The sequence below is a fragment of the Atractosteus spatula genome, chromosome 11, assembly GCF_055471065.1.
Source record: "Atractosteus spatula isolate fAtrSpa1 chromosome 11, fAtrSpa1.hap1, whole genome shotgun sequence".
In the NCBI taxonomy this organism is placed as follows: domain Eukaryota; kingdom Metazoa; phylum Chordata; class Actinopteri; order Semionotiformes; family Lepisosteidae; genus Atractosteus; species Atractosteus spatula.
Window position 1 is genome coordinate 41,086,897 of NC_142716.1, and position 21,576 is coordinate 41,108,472.

Here is a 21,576-nt window from a genome sequence, read left to right on the forward strand (position 1 = left end):
CTTGAATTACTCATTTTACTCTAAACTGTCATTAAAAAAGTTTTTTACATAACTGAAAAATACACTTGCATACTTGTCTAAGAGAAATCGGAGATGTTTGTCTATATATTTCTTGCATGTGCAGTTTGGCGGTGCGTTATTTTTGCCTAAGGTTGCTAAACATTACGGCATGGTGAAGCGGAAAAGTAGTCCCTAAGGGAACATATGATACATTTGTGTGAAGCTTCATTTATTTAAAAGCCACATTAATTTATATATTTTCTCTTTCATAAGCTTCAGACATGCTTAAATTTTAAGCTCTTGATGTGAATATGACCTTCTGCCTGCAGAAGAAGTAGAACGATTAATCTGTTCTGAATTGACACTACAAAGCTTGTTTCTTCTCCTGGCGAACTGGAATTTAGCAAATTAACTGCTGCTAACAAATTTTATAATAGGTTTCTTGTCAGTGAAATTAAAATGCAGTTTTACATAACATTCAAGTTTTTAGTCCCTCATATAAAATAATATTAAATGGAGTTGTGTTATTGTAGCTTATCGATTGGATAGAAAAGCATTAGAAATGCAAAAAATACTCATATATTCCATCCATTTTCCAGGTGAGGGTTACAACGCACTATAGTATTATTACTAGAAATTATTATTATTATTAATTAGTGCTGTTATCTCAATAGTGAATAATGTGCCAGTTATCTCTAGTCACATCTTGAATGAGTCAAACATTAGCTTAGATGCGAATCCTTGAGAGCATATACCTACTGTTAAACAAAACATCATAGCAGTTGTATGCTACAGTTACAGCGCCTAATCAGCTCCTGGATTGTGAATCAGTAAACAAGATTCTTTCTCTCACAGAACATTCCCAGTTGTAATCACAGTGCTTAGAAAATCCCACAATTGGATTGATTCTTCCATTACAAAGCTGTTACTGCCAAATCACTTGCCTGGGGGGCAGACTCTTGCTAAAGTGCACTGAGGCATGTGAAGCTGTGATGTCTGATACTGCCAAAATAAAATCAGTATCATCAATCCTGTTAGCCAGAAGAGCAAACCGATTTTTCCTGCCTGATAGTTACAGGTCGACTGTGTTTCTTCCTCCTGTTAGTGATAGGCCATGATAATTATGTAAGATTTAATCAGAAAAGGCAAAGTTGAAGGTCTCTGAAATATTCTTCAGAAGGAATCTGGATTTCTGTGGCTTTATAAACCTCTATTTACTCTCTGTACAACTTACAAGAGCGATGAACCACCTAACATAAAACAAAAATGAGGAACTTGCAGTTTAAAAATACTACACATAGCCCTTGAGTCATTCACTCTATTAAATCAGATCAAACAGATGTGTTATCACCACATAGTTACTAATGTATTTAATTTTATCCCAACATTACATATCTAGAGGCCATTTCATTCACCATTGAAGTGCAGCACGAACATGATCACCATTACCCACCAGCAGCCAGATTACACAGTGTATCAACTACAGAAGTGTGAAACTGCTTCACTAATTCAATTAAAGGGGAAGTTTAGATAAGACGATTTTGATATCCTACAGTGTAATTTAGGACATGGGTTTAACACGTATGTTTCGATAGGATATTTAATGACCATATAGTGAGGACCTCTTAACACCTCCAGCAAATGAGAGTGCTCCATAACACAGAGTTCACCATGCTGGGGCACTGGACTGTTAGTTCTGATCCAGAGGAAGGAGTACCACCTACTGGTCCAATATCAATTGTTTTTCACAGCAACCTAGTTTTCCCCTCCCATTCCAGTACTGTAAAGGCTCCGTCTTGTTTATCTTTCAAGATCTGACAAAATCACTCCCGTAAAAAACTTTTTATATGACCATAGTTTTATTTTTTACCACAAAATATTTTGCTTCCAGGTTTCCAAAACCCTTTATTTGAGTAAGTGTCTGATGTATAATTGGTGGGTTGGATGGATGGATGAATCCACAGATGGATGAAACCACCAAAATCAGCAGTAATTACGCTTGGAACAATACTGAATAATCAATATCTTGTAGTTTTAAGAACGAAAAATACACTCAGAAGTGTGAATGGAAACTGTTCGTGGGACGATTGGTAATAACACCATCCCTAGAAGTGTCAAGCATCTGTCAGAAAACAAATGATCAAGGTTTGTTTGTAAGTGGACTGGGTTTTCCCACAATAAAATCAGAAAATGATCAAGTTGATGTACTGCAACAGGGGGAAACAAGAAAGATCATGTTTTTAGTGACTGCTTTTAAACCTTCAGATGTGTGGGAAATAAGATTGTTATTGTTATATTAATATTATATGTATGATATTTGTGAGTTCCTAAATTCACAAATATCATACAAGACCTTTGGCCTTAATTTATCTATTTGATACACTTTTATTTCACCATGTCATTAAATGCTATTCATAAGATTTTATTTCTGTAATAAAATCTTACAGACTACATTTAATGACATGGTAAAATAAAAAAAAATGGTTAAACATTTCTTAAAACCTAAAGTGGTTCATACGGTTTCCCTGGCAATAATCCATTCATTCGTTGCATTTTTCATTGCACCACACTCTCAAAAATATCTTGGTGTAAATGTATTGTGTTTGGCCAGCTCTCGGATGAAGTACTACATAATTTTGCTTATAATAGAAATGTTTTCTGGGGAAGAAAACTCTACAAAAGAAGAATTGTGGCTAACATCCTCCAGATGAAAATCCTAACAGCTTTGCAGCTTTCACATTTCTCCAGCTCTCTTTTAGCTCACATTTAACTGCTTAGGAACTATTTTTTACCTGTTTTACAAAAGCATGTTACTGCTGAGCTAAACCACAATTGAAGAAACAGCAGTATACTGTATCATCCCTAAATGGTTAATAATATTTCTATTTTATCATAAATCAGATATGAATTGCTAATTTTGCTTTGATACAGTATACCTGATTTAATGCATTCAGTAGTGCTGCAGGTTTTTATGAGGTATGAGCATAGTTTCCACTTTCCAATATTAGCATACCTACATTTCCACAATAAAATATGTAATCTGAAAACCAGTTACATGTTATATTGAACTCTTAACCAACAACTACATGTATTAGACCAAATTGTATGAAGATCATTAATGAAATGTCAAGTCCATTCATTAATGTGTCAAAGATGGCCCTATGTGGTCTTGGTAATGGATTACTACTATATACAGTACTACTCATTAGGTGTTCATTTCAAAATGGTTTAATGCACACAAGTTTTATCAGATTTAATAGATTATAGGTTTTAAAATAAGCAACTAATTTAAAATTTCAGATTTAATTTTAATAAATTATTGTAACACTCATTGCATTTTTAAAATGGAGTCCAGGATTGTGCAATTAAAAGGAAAAGACAGCAAGGAGATATTTTCTTGTTCGAAACATTTATTGGAAATCTTAGTGTTCTTAGTTACAAAACATTGTGCAGGACATCTTCATTTATTCTTGGAGAGATACCTTCTAGATCCATCAAAAATGTCTTTGGCATCTTCCTGTGTTTTAGCAACCCCCTGTCACTTTACACTGTTAAAAAATGGAATTCATTTGTGATACAAACCAAACAATAAAACCACAATAGTATCAAACAACATAATTATATATATATATTAAATACACATTAAAAGAGCTGCCTGTTTAGTTATTAATTTTCAGAGCAGATCCTCTCTTCATTAGTGCTTAGAAGAATTACAAGGCAATATGTTAAAGAAAATCCATATTATGGGCATCAGCAAGCTTTTGCATTTCCCACATCATGCAGCAATTTTGCAGATTCCGGGTTGTATGGCATCAAAAAAATTCATGATGACAAAATTCCATGGTACATCCCCTTACCTCGCTTGCAAAACTGAGCCAAGACTGATCACAACCTCACATTTTAAGTGTATATCTTTTGCACTCAACAAACAAAAAAAAAAACACTGGCTCAGACCCAATTTAAAATCCCTTGATTTCATCTTATCCCCCAAAGATTTACATCTGTACACTAAAGCAATTCTGTCTTTGGCAACACTGGTCCAGCAGTGACGCGGATGGCAATAAAACCCAAGAAGGCTGCTCCTGTGCTCAGTCCACAGCTCCTAATGAAGGAGTCCACAGCACACAGCCTCTCCAGGATCATACGGAAACAACAAAACATGGCTTCAGATGAGTCAAAATCCCTGTAGTTGCTGTCAGAGAACCTCTGCTAGGAAATCTTACAGCTGTTCCTGGTGCAGCTCTGCGAGGGGCTCTGGGGGGGACGGATAATTTTGGTTTTCTTCAGGCTAGTCCTCTTGTTGCTGCTGTGGCTGGTGGTGAGGGAGTAGGAGCGTCCATGCATCATCCGGGCATTCAAACCGTTAGCCATGGAGAAGGACTTGAGGTGGCTCTTTAAGGCAACAGGGAGGGGGAGCTTGTCCACCAGGTGGACTGGAGTGCAGGAGACAATGGCACGGCAGCAAAGGTCTTGCAGGCTCAACACTGAAAGAGACAGAGAGGGCAAACAGGGTCAGGAAGAGGTACGAATGCAGCCCATTATTGCTTGCAGCTGTTGTTTCACATTTCAAGGCTTGCACATAGAACAGCATGAAGTGGCCACCCAATTTCAGCACAAACCTGGCTTATTTCAATAGCTCCTGTGTGGCAGATGCCCCTTGGAAGAAGGTGTTGGGATTTTTATTTTTTACATAATTATTTTTCAATCAATTTCTCATTATACCCGTTTTAGAGTAATATATGTTAATATTAAACTAAAAAAAGCACTACAAAACAGTTTGTCATAAGAATGAGACCCCATTAAACAACAATGCAACAAATACATATCAATTCTAATAATTGTATGTGAAAAGCTTATTTATCACAACTTAACATATAATCTTCTGTTGTTTCTATTTATTACAACTCTAGTGGATACGAGATGAAGTTTTTAACACACCGCTATACAAATCAGACAATTAATACATTTAAACTTGAACATTAAAGAATAGATAAAAGGAAATGTACAATATTTGTGGAAAATATAACCTATATACAACTAATAGCTTATGGTAAAAAAATACAATTGGTTATTTTACTACAAACAATATGGCTGGCTGCATGCTGGACACAAATTCTCTCATTTCAAATTTTCCACAAAAAAAGAGTATTCTGCAGGCAGTCAAAGCAAAGCATAGTAAATTAAACCAATTGAAATAAAACAATAAAATCAAAGGAATAATCCTAGTTACTTTATACTGTTTTGTACTTAACCACTGGGTGGCGCATTTGTATAACAGTGAAAGCCAGCACACTCCTCTTTGAATTTCTCCTTCCATGTATCTATGTTATTGTTACTCCAGTTTAAGAAGAATAGATAGTTCACACAGTCACCCAGGGAGAAAATATGTAAAACAGAATCCCAGAAAAAGCCACAAACATGCTCAAACATTTCAAGTAAAACTTGTGGGGCTTAGGAGGGTCATCAAAATGCTGCAGGAAAATAACCTTTGGAAAATGTTTTCAATTTACTCTGTGGTGCATGCTGAACTGTACATCACTCAGAATGAAAGCCCCTGTGGGACAGTAAGAACGTAAGAACAGTTACAAATGGGAAGTACAACTAATCTATTTGGATGTTAATAACCTATTGATTCAAGGATTTCATCCAGCTGTTTCTTGAAATAAGCCAGGGCACATTGGCTTCAATGGCAGTTGTGGGTGGTTTGTTCCACACTCCCACAACCCTTTGGTTAAAGAAGTGCCTCCTGTTCTCTGTTTGAAATAAAACTCCACGTCATTGTATCTTGTGCTTCATTTTTCACTATTCATTCCATTGTCTAGAAATGTAAATTATGTCAGGTCAGCATACATGTGAGTCTTTTTCACATTGTAAGTGTACTGTTCTAGCTTTATGTTTTCCATTTATAATTTGTTTTCGCTATCTACATATAAAAACCTTGTACTTGTCTACATTAAATATAACCTGTAGGATGTTTGCCAGTCTTGAATTTTTATCTGTATCTTCTTGAATATTGTGCTGCTTTTGTATTGAATTTCAGCAGCTACTGCTGTTAACTAATCAGCCAAATTTAGTAAAATCTGCAAATTTGGCTAGTTTACTACCTATACTAGAATCTAGGTCATTGATATAAATTCAAATTCAAGGAGAAGTGGTTCTAGTACAGATGGTACTTGGTGGTACTCTACTAATTACATCACCCCACTTTGATTCCTACCATCTATTATTTCTGAATTAAGCTATCAAAGCCTTCTGAAAGTCTAAATACATCTATAATGTATTATGTGTGCATCCACTAGTACTGTTGCTTGTTTAAAGAACTCTAACAAGTAGATTAGGCAAGTCATTCCTTGTCTTAATCTATATTAACTATTCCCTTGTATCTGATTTTTATACTGCTGATCTCTAATTTAGTTCTAACAACAGTTTCCATAATCTTACATACAATAAAAGTCCAACTTGTAATCAGTCTGTTATTACCTGGTTCAGTTATGTCACCCTTCTAATGGATGGGCACTATATTAGCAATTCTCCAGTGCACAGGTGCTAACTCTGTCTTGAGCAACTGTTTGAGGAGTTGCAGCAATGGCTTCTAAATAAAATCTCTTGTTCAACTGAGTACAGTTTGTGATATACCATCTAGGGGTAATAACCTGGGGGTTATTAATATTTAGTGCTTTCAGTACCTGAATCATTTCTGCCTCGTCTATGCTAATAATCTAAAATACAGAACTCTGTCCTTCCTCTGCCTGAGGCGTGTTGTTGACTTCTTCATTAGTGAATAACCCAAGTGAAAAACTCATCTAGTAAATCAGCCATTCCCCTGTCATTGTATATACGTTTCCCAGTATTGTTCCAGATGCATTTAGCTTTTTTCTTTAAATTTCTCTCTTGGCCTTTATAATTTATATATATATACCTGTGCATGCAATTCACTATACTTCTTTTAACTGGATTGTACTGGGTTTTTTTTAAATCATTTTATAAAATGCTTCCTTTTCCCTTATATTTTTCCTACCTGATTTGTTGATCCATTTCACATACCCTTTTTAACCTCTGACTTGCTCACTCTTGGGATAAAATAGTGTGCCCATGTAACATGTAAACTCATTACCTTTGTTTGGCTTCCAGAGGCGCTCCATGCCATGCCTCATGAGCACAATCCGTGCAAGCTCAGTGAAGGACTCTGTGATGTTGAAGTTACACAGAGGACTGACTTCGAAGAAAGTGATACCCAAGCGCTCTGCGTACACCTGGGCCTGCTCCGTCGTCACCTGTCTCTTGTAGGCCAGGTGCAGCCTATTTCCCACTAGGATCTTGGGCACGCCTGGGGCATGCTGGGAAAAAATGTAAAGAAAATGTCAAAGCCAAGCAAGGCCTGACGATCATGACAAAACAGATAAAGATTGCTTTGAACAGGGCTGTGTAAACCTTAATTGCTACAACTATCTTTAAAAAGTCCAAAGCCAGGGCTTATATCATTCTGTATATGAAAATCGTAATTACATGTTTAAAAGCAAAAATATAACGTAAAAAGTATGCTGGATCAAATCAGGAAAAAAATACTTTAGCCACGGGCTTTTGTTAAAAACAATAAAGAAAATCTAACCTCATACAGCCAAAACAACAATCAGGTAGAGCCTTAAGGACAGTGAATGCTGGATTTATTAGTTTCTACATCAAAGTTAAAAAATATCATCCTTCAAATTTCAGTTAATGCATTTAAATGACTATCAAATCTGAGAGATATCCAATGGTGGTTAACAAGGGACAGTACTTCTCAAATGCCTCAATCAATCAACACAGTCATCAAAGCAGTGAAAGCAGATGGCAGATGGGAGTTCTAAAATGGAACAGCTATGATACTGAAGTGCCTGAAGAGTATGAAGTGACGAGGATGCATTGACTTATTGATACACAAGGTCAGTCAAAAATGCAATGATGCAGCAAATCAGTATTTTATATGGAACGTGATTGTGAAGCCTACCACAATGTGCTGTTGTTGTGGGGGGAATGTATTAAGCACATACAATGTGTTATGTATTTTTTTGTGTTATGTCTTTTAAAATATACTTGATTTACAAAGATTTTACTTTAAATTAATAGTTATAAAATTGTTTAATAATCTGAATAATGGGATATAAAAGCCATTTGACATTTCATGTCTATATTGGTGGATTTGGGTAAGACCTTACCTGTAATAATCAGCTTTCTGGCAAAATAAACTTACTTACTGTAGCTGTTTAGGAACTCTTTTTAACAATATCTTAACATTACTAAGTTTTTCACTTAGTTTAGAACTTCTTACACTTTTGCAAAATGTGAGGTTAGGAAAAATATTATCATAGCACAGGACTTGTAAGCTTTAAAAAGTTTAATAACTAATTAAAAAACATCAAACTGGTAGAAAATAGATGTTTTATCATGCTATCAGAAAAGGGATGAAATTACTTAGGGCTGAATCAAACTGAATCTACATAACTGCTGTAGCTGGACATACTACACAGAAGGACATGATCACCATACAGTCTGCAGCGCAGTTATACAGCCTCTTCATTTTAACCTGATCATCCAAACTCTAGTCTTACCATAAAGAAATAAAAGAGCACATGTGCTGATTTGAGAACACAGTAGTCCAAGAGCATTCAACCAAATCAATGAAAATGGAAGTGAGTATGCATTCAGATCCAGTTTCATGGAGACAACCCAAACACAGATGATTGTCTGGTATCAGATAAATGTATTTCTTGATAATTATTCTAACTCTCTCGGATGAAACATGAACACAGTCCTGTCCATATAATATATATTTCATCCTCTATTTTACCAGGTAAATCAATTAAGGGCAAGTTCTCTTTTACAATGATGACCACTGCTCCAACATTTGAGCAATCTGACCTTGCTCAAGAGCACAGCAGGAGCACAGCAGCTGTGATTTGAACCCATGACCCTCCACATCCTATAATAATGCATTACGAAGGCTAAATCAAGACGCAACAATTCAATTTTTAGCTTTGATTGGTTTCTAAATTAATACTTTTCTAATAAATACAGGACAGAATATCATCATCAATAGGAACAACACTGAAGCAATTATGAGTTACTGTATAAGCAGTAAAGCAGTACATTCATCTTAACATTTTTAGAAAACCTACTGTGTATTTTCATGATTTTACTCAGTGATTTAAATTAGCATCAGAAATAGGTAGAATTATGCTTGAAATGTCTTCATAAAAATAAATTTTCCTCTTCTATCGCATGTTGTGATGTTGCTGACAGACTCATACAAGACCTTTAATGTTGTGCAGAATTCAAATAGTTTTGGATGTGAATTCTACTGATCTTATTTTAAAACATACAGTTCCCATTTGGGATATGTAATCTCAAATTAAAACAAGACTTTGAACTCAGATCTCAAACAAAATAAACACAAAAAGTAAAATCAGGATGCTTTAATTCACCAAATTTGTTTGATCTAAACTACCTCTAAATTTAACGGTAATTCAAACCAAATCACCAATGTCTTACTCCAGACATCCATGAGCTTTTGTGTAAAAGAGGTGTCTCTTGCTCTCAGTTTTAAAAGCAAGCACTTCTCCATAGTAAGTCTGCATTAAATGTCATCTTCCAGTTGACAGTTTTCACAACCTTAAATTCTAAATCTTTTTTGAATTCCCTTTGAAGTTGCTGCAGTGTTTGCTCATCTGGCTACTTTTGATATCTACAAACTTAAGGTTAGTTCAGTTTAGTAAATTTCTCCATTAATTTTTGAATATGTAATATATTTTATATAGTCTTTATTAATACTCCTGAAAAACCAGGACAGCCATGCTTTATTTCATCTGTAGTCTTTTAGCTCACTTAAGGTTTTTAGAGTCTATGGATGCTTTTGTCTTTCTGTACTTCAGTAAACATTCTGAAGGAAGGAATTATACATGGCAATATCTACAGAAAATAAATGGTTTAATGTTCTTAAAGGCACTGCTAAGATAAATACTGTTCTGAATTTTTTCACAATTTGCTAAGACACAGGTCAGGCCTGTTCTACCAGCACTACAAGAGCAGCTGACAAGCTAAATAGTAAAGTGGTATTTGAAAAAGCCAGCACTCATCATGTTATAGTCATTAAAAAGCTACAGATAACTGCGGGTCAGGCAAAGAAAGTACTGCATGTCTGATGTTAAAGTTATATGATCCCAGGAAGATGTCCCTGCACAGCACAGTGCTTGTATTTTTTTTCCTGTGATTTGTCATTGTTAGAATATGCCTACCTCATCAATTTCTTTGATCCACCTGTCAATTCCATCAAAAGACCAGCGATTGGTGATGTCATATACAAGGATTACCCCCTGTGAAAACACAGACATGGTCTGTTTTTATACAGTAAAGGAGCAGTGATACTTGAAAAGCTGAGGCAAATGCAGGTTATTTAAAAAATAAGGAACTGACTTCCATGAAAGAACCTGCTATCAAATATACATGAAATGTGTAATTCCTTCATTACTGAGAATAACTTTCAGCTTTTCCACATCAACAAAACCATATCCAAACATGTCCAATATAACAGCATACATTTTTTTAGAAAACACTAATAAGCATATTCAGTATACAATCCCTTGCAAAAGCATTCAGACACTTCCTGTACTGTCCCATTTTGTAAAGTTACAAAATGATAAATACACATTTTTAAACTTAATGTTTTATTCAAAGCCTAAATGCTCAAACTAAAGATTCCTAAGGGTAAGCTAGGTTACAGTAAATATCACCAGAAACTAAAGAGAAAAGGCTGAAATATGTTAGTTTGCATATGTAGTCAACAAACAATTATTAAATGTTTTAAAACCGTTAAATAGAATACTATAAATCTACAAATAACCTGATTTTAAAGAAAAGTGGCCATGTTAAGAAACCTGATATAAGGCATTAGAGTTCTTAAGACTGAATATTATACAGCAGTCTGGCACTTTGCAGTGGTTCAATATTTGCTCCTAAAGGGAAAGGGATTATTGAGCTGTCTTAGAATTCTGCCAGTAGATACCAAAACCATTAAATGCTAATATAGGTTACATTTTGCTACTGAGAATGCAAAAACAAATGTTTGTGCTTCAGAAACATGAACACAGTAAAAGCACTGAAATTCAGTGGAAAATAACTGCAAGCGTTTGTCTACATCTACAGAAGATAAATCACGGAATATTGCAATGCTGCTCTGTAAAGAAAATTCCACCATTCATCGTTCATTCTTGTTGGATTGCACTACATTTAACAGTGACAGTTCCCAGACTGACAGCTATGGAAACTTAAATCTTTCAGTAAGCTATCAACCAGGAACGTGCCAAAAAAAGAGTTTTTTGTAGTAACACAGCAGTGTTGTGGAGGGCCATTCAGTTTTTCCAAATGAAAAAATGAGAAGACAGTTGTATCTCTTGATATATTTCTGAAATGTAAAGGCCAATTCTCAAAGCTTCAGCCTTTATTCATTGGTAATAAGAAACAGTAAATGTTAAGTCCCTAGAATGTAAAACATTTAGGTTTAGGTCATATAAATAGCAGGAAGAATTTTTGGAGTTGGGGGGGTGGGCTGCACTGTAAAATAAATGCAACTATTGCAATTCAGCTGTTCAGAACTTCCTGGTCTCTTGTCTCCTCTGCATGATGGCATAACAGAAAATGATGAGAACACATTTATTGACCCTGACAAATTTCACTCCTGTCTCTCTCCAGTTCAGTTGCTTCTAAAAAAGCAAACAAACCAATTAAAGTAAAAGAACACAGCCATGGTGAGTAATAGACACAAATGAAAAAAAACATCCCACACAACAATAAAAATGCATTAAGAGTGGTGAACTATATGTTCTGATGTAATTTTCACAGGTTAAAAATATTGACATTTATTCGAGACTTTTCAGTCAGTAACGGTGCTGTGTTAAAGAAACAAGCCTGCCAAGAAAAACAAGACTTTTAATGATGTCAGGTTGCTTTTACCCAGAGATTAAGGTAACACAAAAATATTTTGTTCATAGCTTAGCAGATATTCAAAATGTTGTATTTTGTAGGAGTTTATAAATAAAAAAGGAAAACAACAAAATGGTAGTGGAGTTAATCTTGCCAATTTTTTTCATGACATACAGACATTATTAATAGCCCCTTTCCATTGTGTTACCTGCTCATTTACACTTTCCTGTTGTGATTAAACAGGCAGAAATCATTAGCACACCCACTGACAAGTTTTTTCCACAACAGACAAAGAGGGTGTGCTGGTACTCACAGGACAGATTGAATACCAGAGCTAACACGTAAAACATAGCCACGGTTACCAGAAATCCCTCACACCCTGTACTAGGAGAAATTCAACTAAATTGAACATGTTAATTGGATTGAAACTTACTGTTTTATTTCAACCTTTTCATTCATCATCATCATATACCTAGACTGAAATTTTGTACAGGATTCTGTGTGTTTAATTGCATCACACATATAGTAGTTAAATGGGAAAATAAACACATACTCCTGCTTATCTCCTATTTTATCTTTAACACTCAGATTGAACATTATTGCATTATTGAGGTTTAATGCTTAATACAACCTGTCACAGGTAAACAGACAATTTGTCTATTATTTTTGCAGTATTAGCTAATCATAGTACTGTGTTTACTCAGCTACCAAGTATTTTATCAGAAGGAAACTTCACATTGACAACTGGGATTTCAGTGTAGCCCAAAATACTGTGAGAAGGTCAATCTATTAGCAACTAATGATACATGGCACTGTACAATTAAATGCACATATTTATCATCTTAGAGAAATGAATGTATATACTGTAATAGAGGAGTTCTGGATATATTAAAGGTAAAGGAGATATTGTATCTGTGACTTTCCACACTGTTTATCCTTTGAATACTGCAAGGACAGCAAGGAGTTCCATAGTGTAATTTCCATGGTAACTGCCGGCCTACACACTAAACAGACTTCTGCCATATAAGAAGGAACTGTTAAGAAGGAGAAGGTACAGTATCATTTTTTCCAGTTGAATTAAAATCTCTTCAGAGCTCAGGGCCTATCAATTTGCAGTATGTCTTCTGCTTTCTTTTGCACCTGTCATTCTGTGTCTCCGGATAATGATGACTGATGATTCTGTTCCCTGTACTCACACTAACAAAGCTACTTCTCACAGGCTCCTCTCCAATTGACACCTAACTCAACTGTGTCATAACATGATACGACAACTTGTCCTCCCTCCCACAGCAAACACACATACTACATGAGTCTTCCCTTTGCCAAAAAGCACATATAAACACATCTTCAATTAAACAGAACTGACATCCCCATTAACACCCCTCCTTCACTGAGTGATGCATTCATTTGTAAAACCATTTTCAGTCACCATGTTCAATATATGATGCTTTGAGATTTGATCCTATAGGATCATTCTCAGTCAGCTCACAAAGTTTAAATGGTGAGATGACAAACCTCACATATATTAAACAACTTCCTGCCCCTATATAAATGTGAGACATAATCCTTCCTTTGGATTATTTTACTTCTAAGCATTTTACCAGGGAAAACATTGACTAAATTGTCAATCCTGTTTCTTCACATTTTTTAGTGATTGTTGACTACTGTAGCTCAGAACAAAGAAAAAATATTGGTGGAAACCCTAGTTCTAGAATATTTTTTTAAAGGTGAGCACAAAAAATGTCTCAACATTTTTTTAAATAACTCTCATTCTTGTAGAATGCACTAAAAATATTATTCATTTTCTTAATAATATAATCCCAGATCCAAATGCTTCAAAATGGCTGTTATGTTTCTACTGCATTTTGTGCAGATGTCATATTTAATAAAGAGAAGTTAACATGCTTTCCAGGTCTGTGCTTTTTGACCTACAGGTTTGTGGCTCTCCAGGATCAGGGTTACAGACACCCACCAAGTCCAAAAAGTATTACAACGATGATTCAAACCATAAATAACACAGTATTATTCAGAAAAATATCAGTTTTCACCAAAGTGTGATCCCTAAGGTCACATGATAGATAACCATCTGGTCTTCTAGTTGTTGGAACAATCAAAGACAGACAACCATTTTTTAATGCTCGAAGAGTGAAATATATAAACATGTCTATTAAACTTAACACCTTAGTTGAATTCAGTACTCTTGCTTGCATAGGACAGGGCCTGATAATGCAAGACTTTTGAAAACATTCGAAATATTTTAATTAACATAATTCATTTAATTATCCAAGTTAACATTGTTTGTCTTTTGCTAATTGATAATTGATCACCCTAATTTTCACTGACTGCCATGTCAAATCAGTTAACATCAGATAGCTATGCATTATAGCTCATAGCTATGCACAGTAAAGAAACATCAACGGATCAAGTTGAAAATGTGTGACATTTAACTGACATATTCATTTTTTTCCAGTTTCAGGGCAGGTTTAAAGCCTGTTCTGTCTGAAATTGCTTACAACAAAGCACAGTGGTAAAGCACACTTTCAGTTGTATTCCAGCATCTAAAGAATGAATTGGCACTTAAATCCCATTTGGGCTACTGAAAAATATTAGAATATATCATTTACTAGGTCATACTGCACTGGAGAATATATAAGAAACAAACACATTATAAACGTATTTAACAGCTGAGATAATTAAATGATAATACAACAGACAAACAATAAAACAAAAAAAAACAATAAACAGAAGAGAAGTAATTTTAGTGTAATTTTAACAACAAAAAATTATTTGCTTTGCAGTTTCAAGTTGGATTTGTGTGGTGCTTGAAGATACTGTGAGCAATAAAAATATGAGGCTTTTGTTATAATTCATGCCATTATTGTATTATCTAGAAATTGTGCATTTTTTTCTATTCTGCATGTTTAAGTCATAGGAAAAAGTTCCTTACAAATAATGGTTACTGAACCTTGCAATATGGAACATTAATTACAGGCTTTTAGTTAACAGAAATGTAGCTGCTGTTTTATGCTGTTCCCTCTTTTTCCTCAGTGTGAAAGACCAGTATTCAAAAACTATTCTTTACATCTTGAATGGTAGTGTAACAATGGTCGTGTAACAATAAGGTTGGGTCAAATGCTCTGAACGTGCACAGAAACAGCAAGAAATTCACAAAGCAGAATAGAGAAACCACCAACCACATAAACCCTCTTTCTGTTAAATAATGCACAACATTATATTTCTACCAGAAAAACTGACGTAATGTTGCTGCTTTTAAAACTCTGGTAACTCTGGTATGTACATAATATACTGTACTGTCATTTTAAAATTTTGGAATTTAAAAATTATCTTAAATGTCTTGAAACACTTTTACTAGCTGATTCGGGCATACAGCCACTGACTTGTCAAAATTCGAAATCAATTTTCATTTAAATATCAAGTAGTCTTCTAAACATAATGCCTCTGTGCTTAAATTACAAACAGTGTTGTCAAAATATTATGCTGTAAAGACCCAGAATAAAATCCAGGACAGTACCAGCCATTTGAAATGGTTTAAATATTATACGAGTATAAAAAATCTTGCAAAACAACTAGGGATCATTGAACTAGATATCGGCTTTGATCACGTTCTGGGTCCGAGCACACTTCTTACCTGGGCTCCTCTGGAGTACGAGCGAAATATGGTGCAGAATCGCCCCTGGCCAGATGTGTCCCTGAAAGACAACAGAACAGAAGGTCAGTTTTACTGGTTAACGATACACAGATTTGGCGCAGTGGTTAGCACTGCACTGTCACAGCACTGGGCCCCTGAGTCCAATTCCGGATCTGGGGTGCACTCTGTGTTCAGTTTGTGTGTTCTCCCTTTGTTCATTTGGGTTTCCTCCCGCAGTCCAAAAACATACTGGTAGGTAAATTGGCCTTTGGGAAAACAATGGACTGGCATTCAGGGCATACCCCACCTCGCGCCCGTTGCTAGCCAGGAAAGGCTGCGGCTCCCCTGTGACCCTGAAGTGGATGAAGCGTTTAGATAATGGATGGATGGACTTATCCTCTGGATGTAGCTGATGAAAGAAGCCACATGTATTACCATTTAAACTACACACAGTAACTGGCTACTTAAAACTTACAGAACTAGATGCCAGGACATATTAAAATCAAATCATAAATTATAAGTGACATCAGTGCTCTCAAGATATGTTACCTACAAAAATGCTCATATACTATCAAGATGTCTTTACCTACAAAAATATCATTCACTGAAGAGGTGTCATGTCTGCCTTACCTACTCCACCATGAAAAGTGTCTCAGAGGAGGAGAAAAAGATTCAGATTCCAAGTAACTGAAATCAGTTTTTGTGGGTTGGTCCACTTAAAACAAAACTCACTACCATGTAAGCTTGGAAATTCAATTTCAAAGTTTTTTGTCACTAGTATTTGGGCATAGTTTTTTTAAAGTGTGTGTTTGGTCCTAGTCAGGGAAAAATACTAGAAGAAACAGATTTAGTGTTACTGTACAGTATGTGCCTAAACCAACACAACAACACTTCAGTTCAAATGCTTTTCATTTCAGTTCAAATGTGGATTGCTTTCAGTTTTACTCAATTGGCAACATTAATGGAGGAAATGAACATGGATGTTCAGGCCATTTTGAAGCCCAGAAAAACAGCTATCTTACAGGGCAAGGGAAAGCAGGGGAGTTCATCATATATACTATATAATATCCATGCTTTCTGGAATGTCCAAATGCTCTGTTATCATAGTGTAAAGTAATCAAGATGGACAGAGAGAAGCAGCTGTATATACAAATGCAATCATCAACTTTAATAAACTAAAAAATGGATTAAAATTTAAATGATAGAGCTTTTCAAGTATATATCTGTATACTGAACAGCCAAATAAAATTAAGACTTTTTTTCAAAAGATTTTTCTACAACGACTTCCAGAAACCTGTACTTATAGAAACGAAAACTGAAAACATTTTGTTTTTTAAAAGTTCTAAAAAAACTTTATCTCCCCTGAATCTTTAATGCAAGCAATCTTTATTTGAAGGGACCTTCTGAAACTATGTCTGCACGCAACAGATTTTTATTATGAGACTTGCGTTAGAATGACAAGCATAAAAATTAATAGGAAGACATAAGAACTTAAAATGCTGCCAGGATGAAGCCTTGAATATGGTCCATTTAAAACCATCGGGTCACGGATGAGTTGAGTTTATTTGGGATGGAAATAAAAGTTGCTCTTGTGCATGCTTGAAGGGCTCAGATTATTAAACCACAAAAGGAAATCACATGCTAGGTTACATTATCTATTGATCCTGAGTTTGTAGCTGTGCTGTAGAGAAAAGAAAGATACCACATCAGTGTTGTTCTGCATTCCGTCTGTCAGACAGTGATACAGCTGGTAAGCAATATTGTATGTCTACGCTTATCAGGACTTCAATCAGTTATGTATCATAAAATACTTTATACAATAACACTTCATTCTCTTCTAAAATATTTCAAAATTTCCTCCATTACCATAAAGATACAGAATGGTGTTGCAGGAAACAAACTGTTAATTGACAAGGATGTTCTTTCAATATTCTCATGTGAAGGGAGTGAACAACAGCTTGCAGGACAGCTTTCTTCCTAACAACTTTTTTTCCAAAGTGATGTTAAAGGTCTGAGCTAGTTTAATTTGGCTGGCTTTGAAAAATCTTTATCCAGCTCAGTTTTTGGATATTTTTGACAGAATAATAAAACAGCTGCTTGCATAAAAATTCAGTGGCAAGGGAACTAATTTTCCCTGTTTTTGTATTGGCTTTGTTTTTCATTATCTGTTTCTTGTATGTAACACATTTGGCTTATCAGTTTCCATTACATAAAATTCCTGACTAGCAAAACAACTCACCCTCTGACGGATGTTCATACTTCACATATAGAGTGCTGATTCTTTAAGATTTAAACATACATATCTCAGTTGGGAAGGGGGAGGGTCCTATTTAATTAATAAAAAACAAGTGTGCTTCTCAATGATTTTTGAAGCATTTAAGAAGAAACTCATGTTTTATACTTCTGTTGGAAGAACCATAGTTATACTATGGAATAAGAAGAGTCTGTTGAGATTTATCATCAAATGAGTATTGATTAAAAATGATACAATTCAGGCTTTGCTGCACTTATTCTTAAGTGCGTTTTGCAATCTTCCCACAGTTTGATCTGAGAGCCTGAGATGCAATATAGAGTGGCTAAGAAATTAACCGAGGCTTCAGTTTCAGTTTTTGTAATTACAAATCAAGGAACGGAAGTTCTCATAATGTTGCGTGGCTTTATGTACAGTATGTCTCTAGAACAAAACTGGTAATATAATTTAACAGAAAGATGATACCACATTAAGACATTAACAAAGGTGATCTGTCATTTTTATGTTATGACAAAATTCTCCTCTAAGAAAACCTGTGGACTTTCAAAGTATTGTCACTTTCAGTCTTTGTACTGTGATACAGACTAAGAAAGAGGATGATGATGATGATTATTGACTCTCATGATTGATAGTCTTAAATTTTATGGTAATGCTAAAGAGCCACTATACTGGGCCATTATCTGACACTGTCTCCAAGAATTGTAATGTTGTTTTTTATGCCATTTTCTTTGTCAATGTTATGTCATATTTTATGTTATCTGTCATGTGAGGAAAGCACGCAAGAACGCATTTCATTGTACTCAGGTACATATGACAATAAACTTGAACTTGAAATATTATGGGTAGGTGACACGAAACATTGACGTTTTGTTTCAGTCTTGTTGCTCCACAAGACGTTTTGTACACAACACAAGTTAATTGCCCAGGTTTCTGCATTCCAGAAAATCTGAACACAGAGCTGACTCAGACGTGGCCTGGGCTTGATGCCAGAGAGCAAAAAGCCTGCACAATACAGAGAGCTCAGGAGTCTAGTACGGTCAATTCTACTGTTGTTACAGGCTCCAGCAAAAGAGGCACGGGCGTCTGAGAAAACTAGAGAGGAAACGGAAAGGACAGAGGTGTCTTTATCTGGGAAGACTGAAAACAATCCCCCTTCTCTGTAAACATTTCACTCATCATTGCATTTGACAGTTAAAACTCCACTGTCAAAAAATAACTAGCTTCTCTCTAAATTCAGAATGCCCACTTAAATTACATAAAAAGGTACATTTGAGCATCTCACTATGTTAATTTGGTCAGATCTTTTGGCAATTCCTATTTTTAATATGGTTTATACACATTTATTTCAGAGCACTTTGGAATACTACAAAGAATATCACTACAACACATTAGATTATTATAGTTGCATCAGGTTGTTCTTTTTATAAATAAGACATATTTGCTCCAGTTGCAAAACACTATGTATGATAAGATCACCAAACATGCTCTCTATGGAGTTTTTTCATAACATAAATCTTAATCATTATTTGATCAATTGAAGTCACAATCTTAAAAGGCGACTTCAGTAAAAACTGAAGCACTGATGCACATTGAGCTGAAGATGTCTCTTGGAAGGCAGGAACATTTTAACAATTGCTTGTGTTTCTATGCAAGATAACATCAGTTACCTTGACTGTATGGGTATGTGATATCGGTTTTCCTGGATAAGGAAAATTACTTCAAGTGAAAAAGTGCAGGCAGCTTTGGAAACTGCTGTCAGGCTTATGAGTTTGTAGTCACACCTCTGTGGCAAAGGTCACATTCTCAGCCACAAAGACAGACCTCTTATGGCCTTTCCAATGGCATCAGGACATGCATGACAACAATTAAAAGCCCTGTTTTGGGAAAGATGTGAAGAGTGTGAAACGTGAATAATGAATGTACATAACCTTGGTTTAACACAAAAATGTGGTACTTATTACAGTACCTTACTTTTATACTTATCTGAACAAGGTGGAGGCACAGCCATGAGCTTTCTAACCTTTGTTCTAAACTCCATTAACAGTACCTGTCACGTGTTCAGTTTCTTGAAGCACCTTCAGCATTTTCCCCTCAGCTACAGCTGTATACATGACAGTCAACCAAATAATAGCAGATATCTCCTCTCACCCCTTCTGTTATGTGGTTGCCAGATGGGTGTGATTCAGATGGAGTCTCTAGCTGATGTCTTTCAGCAATGTACAAGGTACATCGTCTGCAAAGAGACAGTGCTCTCCATTTTGATGACTATATCCTGTTGGAAACTAAATGTGAATGATCTGGTCTTAGAAAATGGCTTTCACTAACCATCTAAGAACAAAAATTATTTTAAAATATCCTTTGGTGATGAGGCCAGGAGGTGCTCGGCCTTGATCCTGACTCCTGATTGGCACCTGGAGTGCAGCCTTTCAGTGGTTTGAGAGGATAGATCATTTGAAAGCTCATACGCGTCCAACATGCATCTTGTCAGATGGAGGCTTTTATAGCATTGTGAACAATGCATTTCCTAGTAATACATCTGACTTAAAAGACTACAAGAAAATGCTGAATAACGGCACATTTCTACAAATGACCACTGACTTTCATTAAACAGTTTGAGACTAGTCCACACCAAATATTTACCACAAAGTCATTGTGTAAGGTTAATTTGGAATTTCTGATTTATTTAATACAACCACCCTTTTCTTAGTTTAGTAACAGCATTGAGATTCTTTGTCACAGACAAAATTACACTATTAACTATAATAATACTTCTGTATTTCTGAGCTTTGACTTGTACAACAACTTTTTTGCCTTCTTTTCTTTCCATGGCACCTCAATGAAGAAAAAGGACAGTTTAACAAGTTTTGTTTTTTGATAAAATGACAGTTTATCTCTTACTCTTTGCTGTTGTGGTTACAGTATATTGCAAACTTGTTTCTCTGGCAAAAACTAGCAAGAAATTTTATCACAGAGTACTGGAATAACTTCATTGTCTAAAAGTTAAGCAGCATTAAATCATGACCCTGACTGAAATACATACATGTGGTGGAGATGAGGTGCTTATTTTTTATTTTGCCACATGTTTTTACTATATAGATAGCAATGTTGAGTACTATTAAATAATTCAAAGAAATGGGATGTAAAAGTCATGTACTGTATAAGTTGGTGTAAGATACTGGAAAATTGGAAACACCATTTGAAACATCTGTATATCCCAAGAGAAATCTTACAAAGTTTCAACATTTATAATTCAATATTTACTTCAGTGTGGTTCAAAATTTCAAGTTTATTCATAGATTTTAAACAACAGCTAAAACATTTTTTTTAGAAAAATGTGGAAAGCAGCACTGCTTGGGCAGCTGTGTTTGAAAAGACCACATTGCAAATCTTGGAGATGCTTTTGGTATGCAAAGATATCATTATGTTCTAAAAAAATAAGAGTCCACATGCTTTGCATTTTGCTTCTGATCAGAACATTACAATACAGTGTTCTCTCTAAATGAAATTCAGATTAGATCATGGAGAAAACTGTGGCCTTTGAGAATTTAGCATTCTTTTCATGTTAAATCAAACATTAAATCAAACTAGCTGGTCAAAAAAGTCTAAAATACTGTGTCTGCAGACAGTTTAAGGGTGGATTGTAAATGTTTGTAATGTTTGTAAAATTAGAATTTAACTGACATTTAGAACATTATAGAGGAATCAAACCCTCCTAGATTTA

At 35.2% G+C, this 21,576-nt stretch overlaps 1 protein-coding gene across 1 annotated transcript in view; it reads right to left on the minus strand.

The window, feature by feature from the left end:
• Positions 1 to 3,392: 3,392 nt before the first annotated feature.
• Positions 3,393 to 21,576, minus strand: part of rab40b (RAB40B, member RAS oncogene family) — a 48,105-nt gene continuing 29,921 nt past the window's right edge. Inside the window, exons 3-6 of the mRNA XM_088927503.1 lie at positions 15,605 to 15,665; positions 10,272 to 10,349; positions 7,115 to 7,337; positions 3,393 to 4,484 (exon numbers count right to left, since the gene is read on the minus strand). Of these exons, the coding sequence (XP_088783629.1) occupies positions 4,210 to 4,484; positions 7,115 to 7,337; positions 10,272 to 10,349; positions 15,605 to 15,665 (637 nt within the window). The 3' untranslated portion in view covers positions 3,393 to 4,209. The remainder of the gene's footprint in view (positions 4,485 to 7,114; positions 7,338 to 10,271; positions 10,350 to 15,604; positions 15,666 to 21,576) is intronic.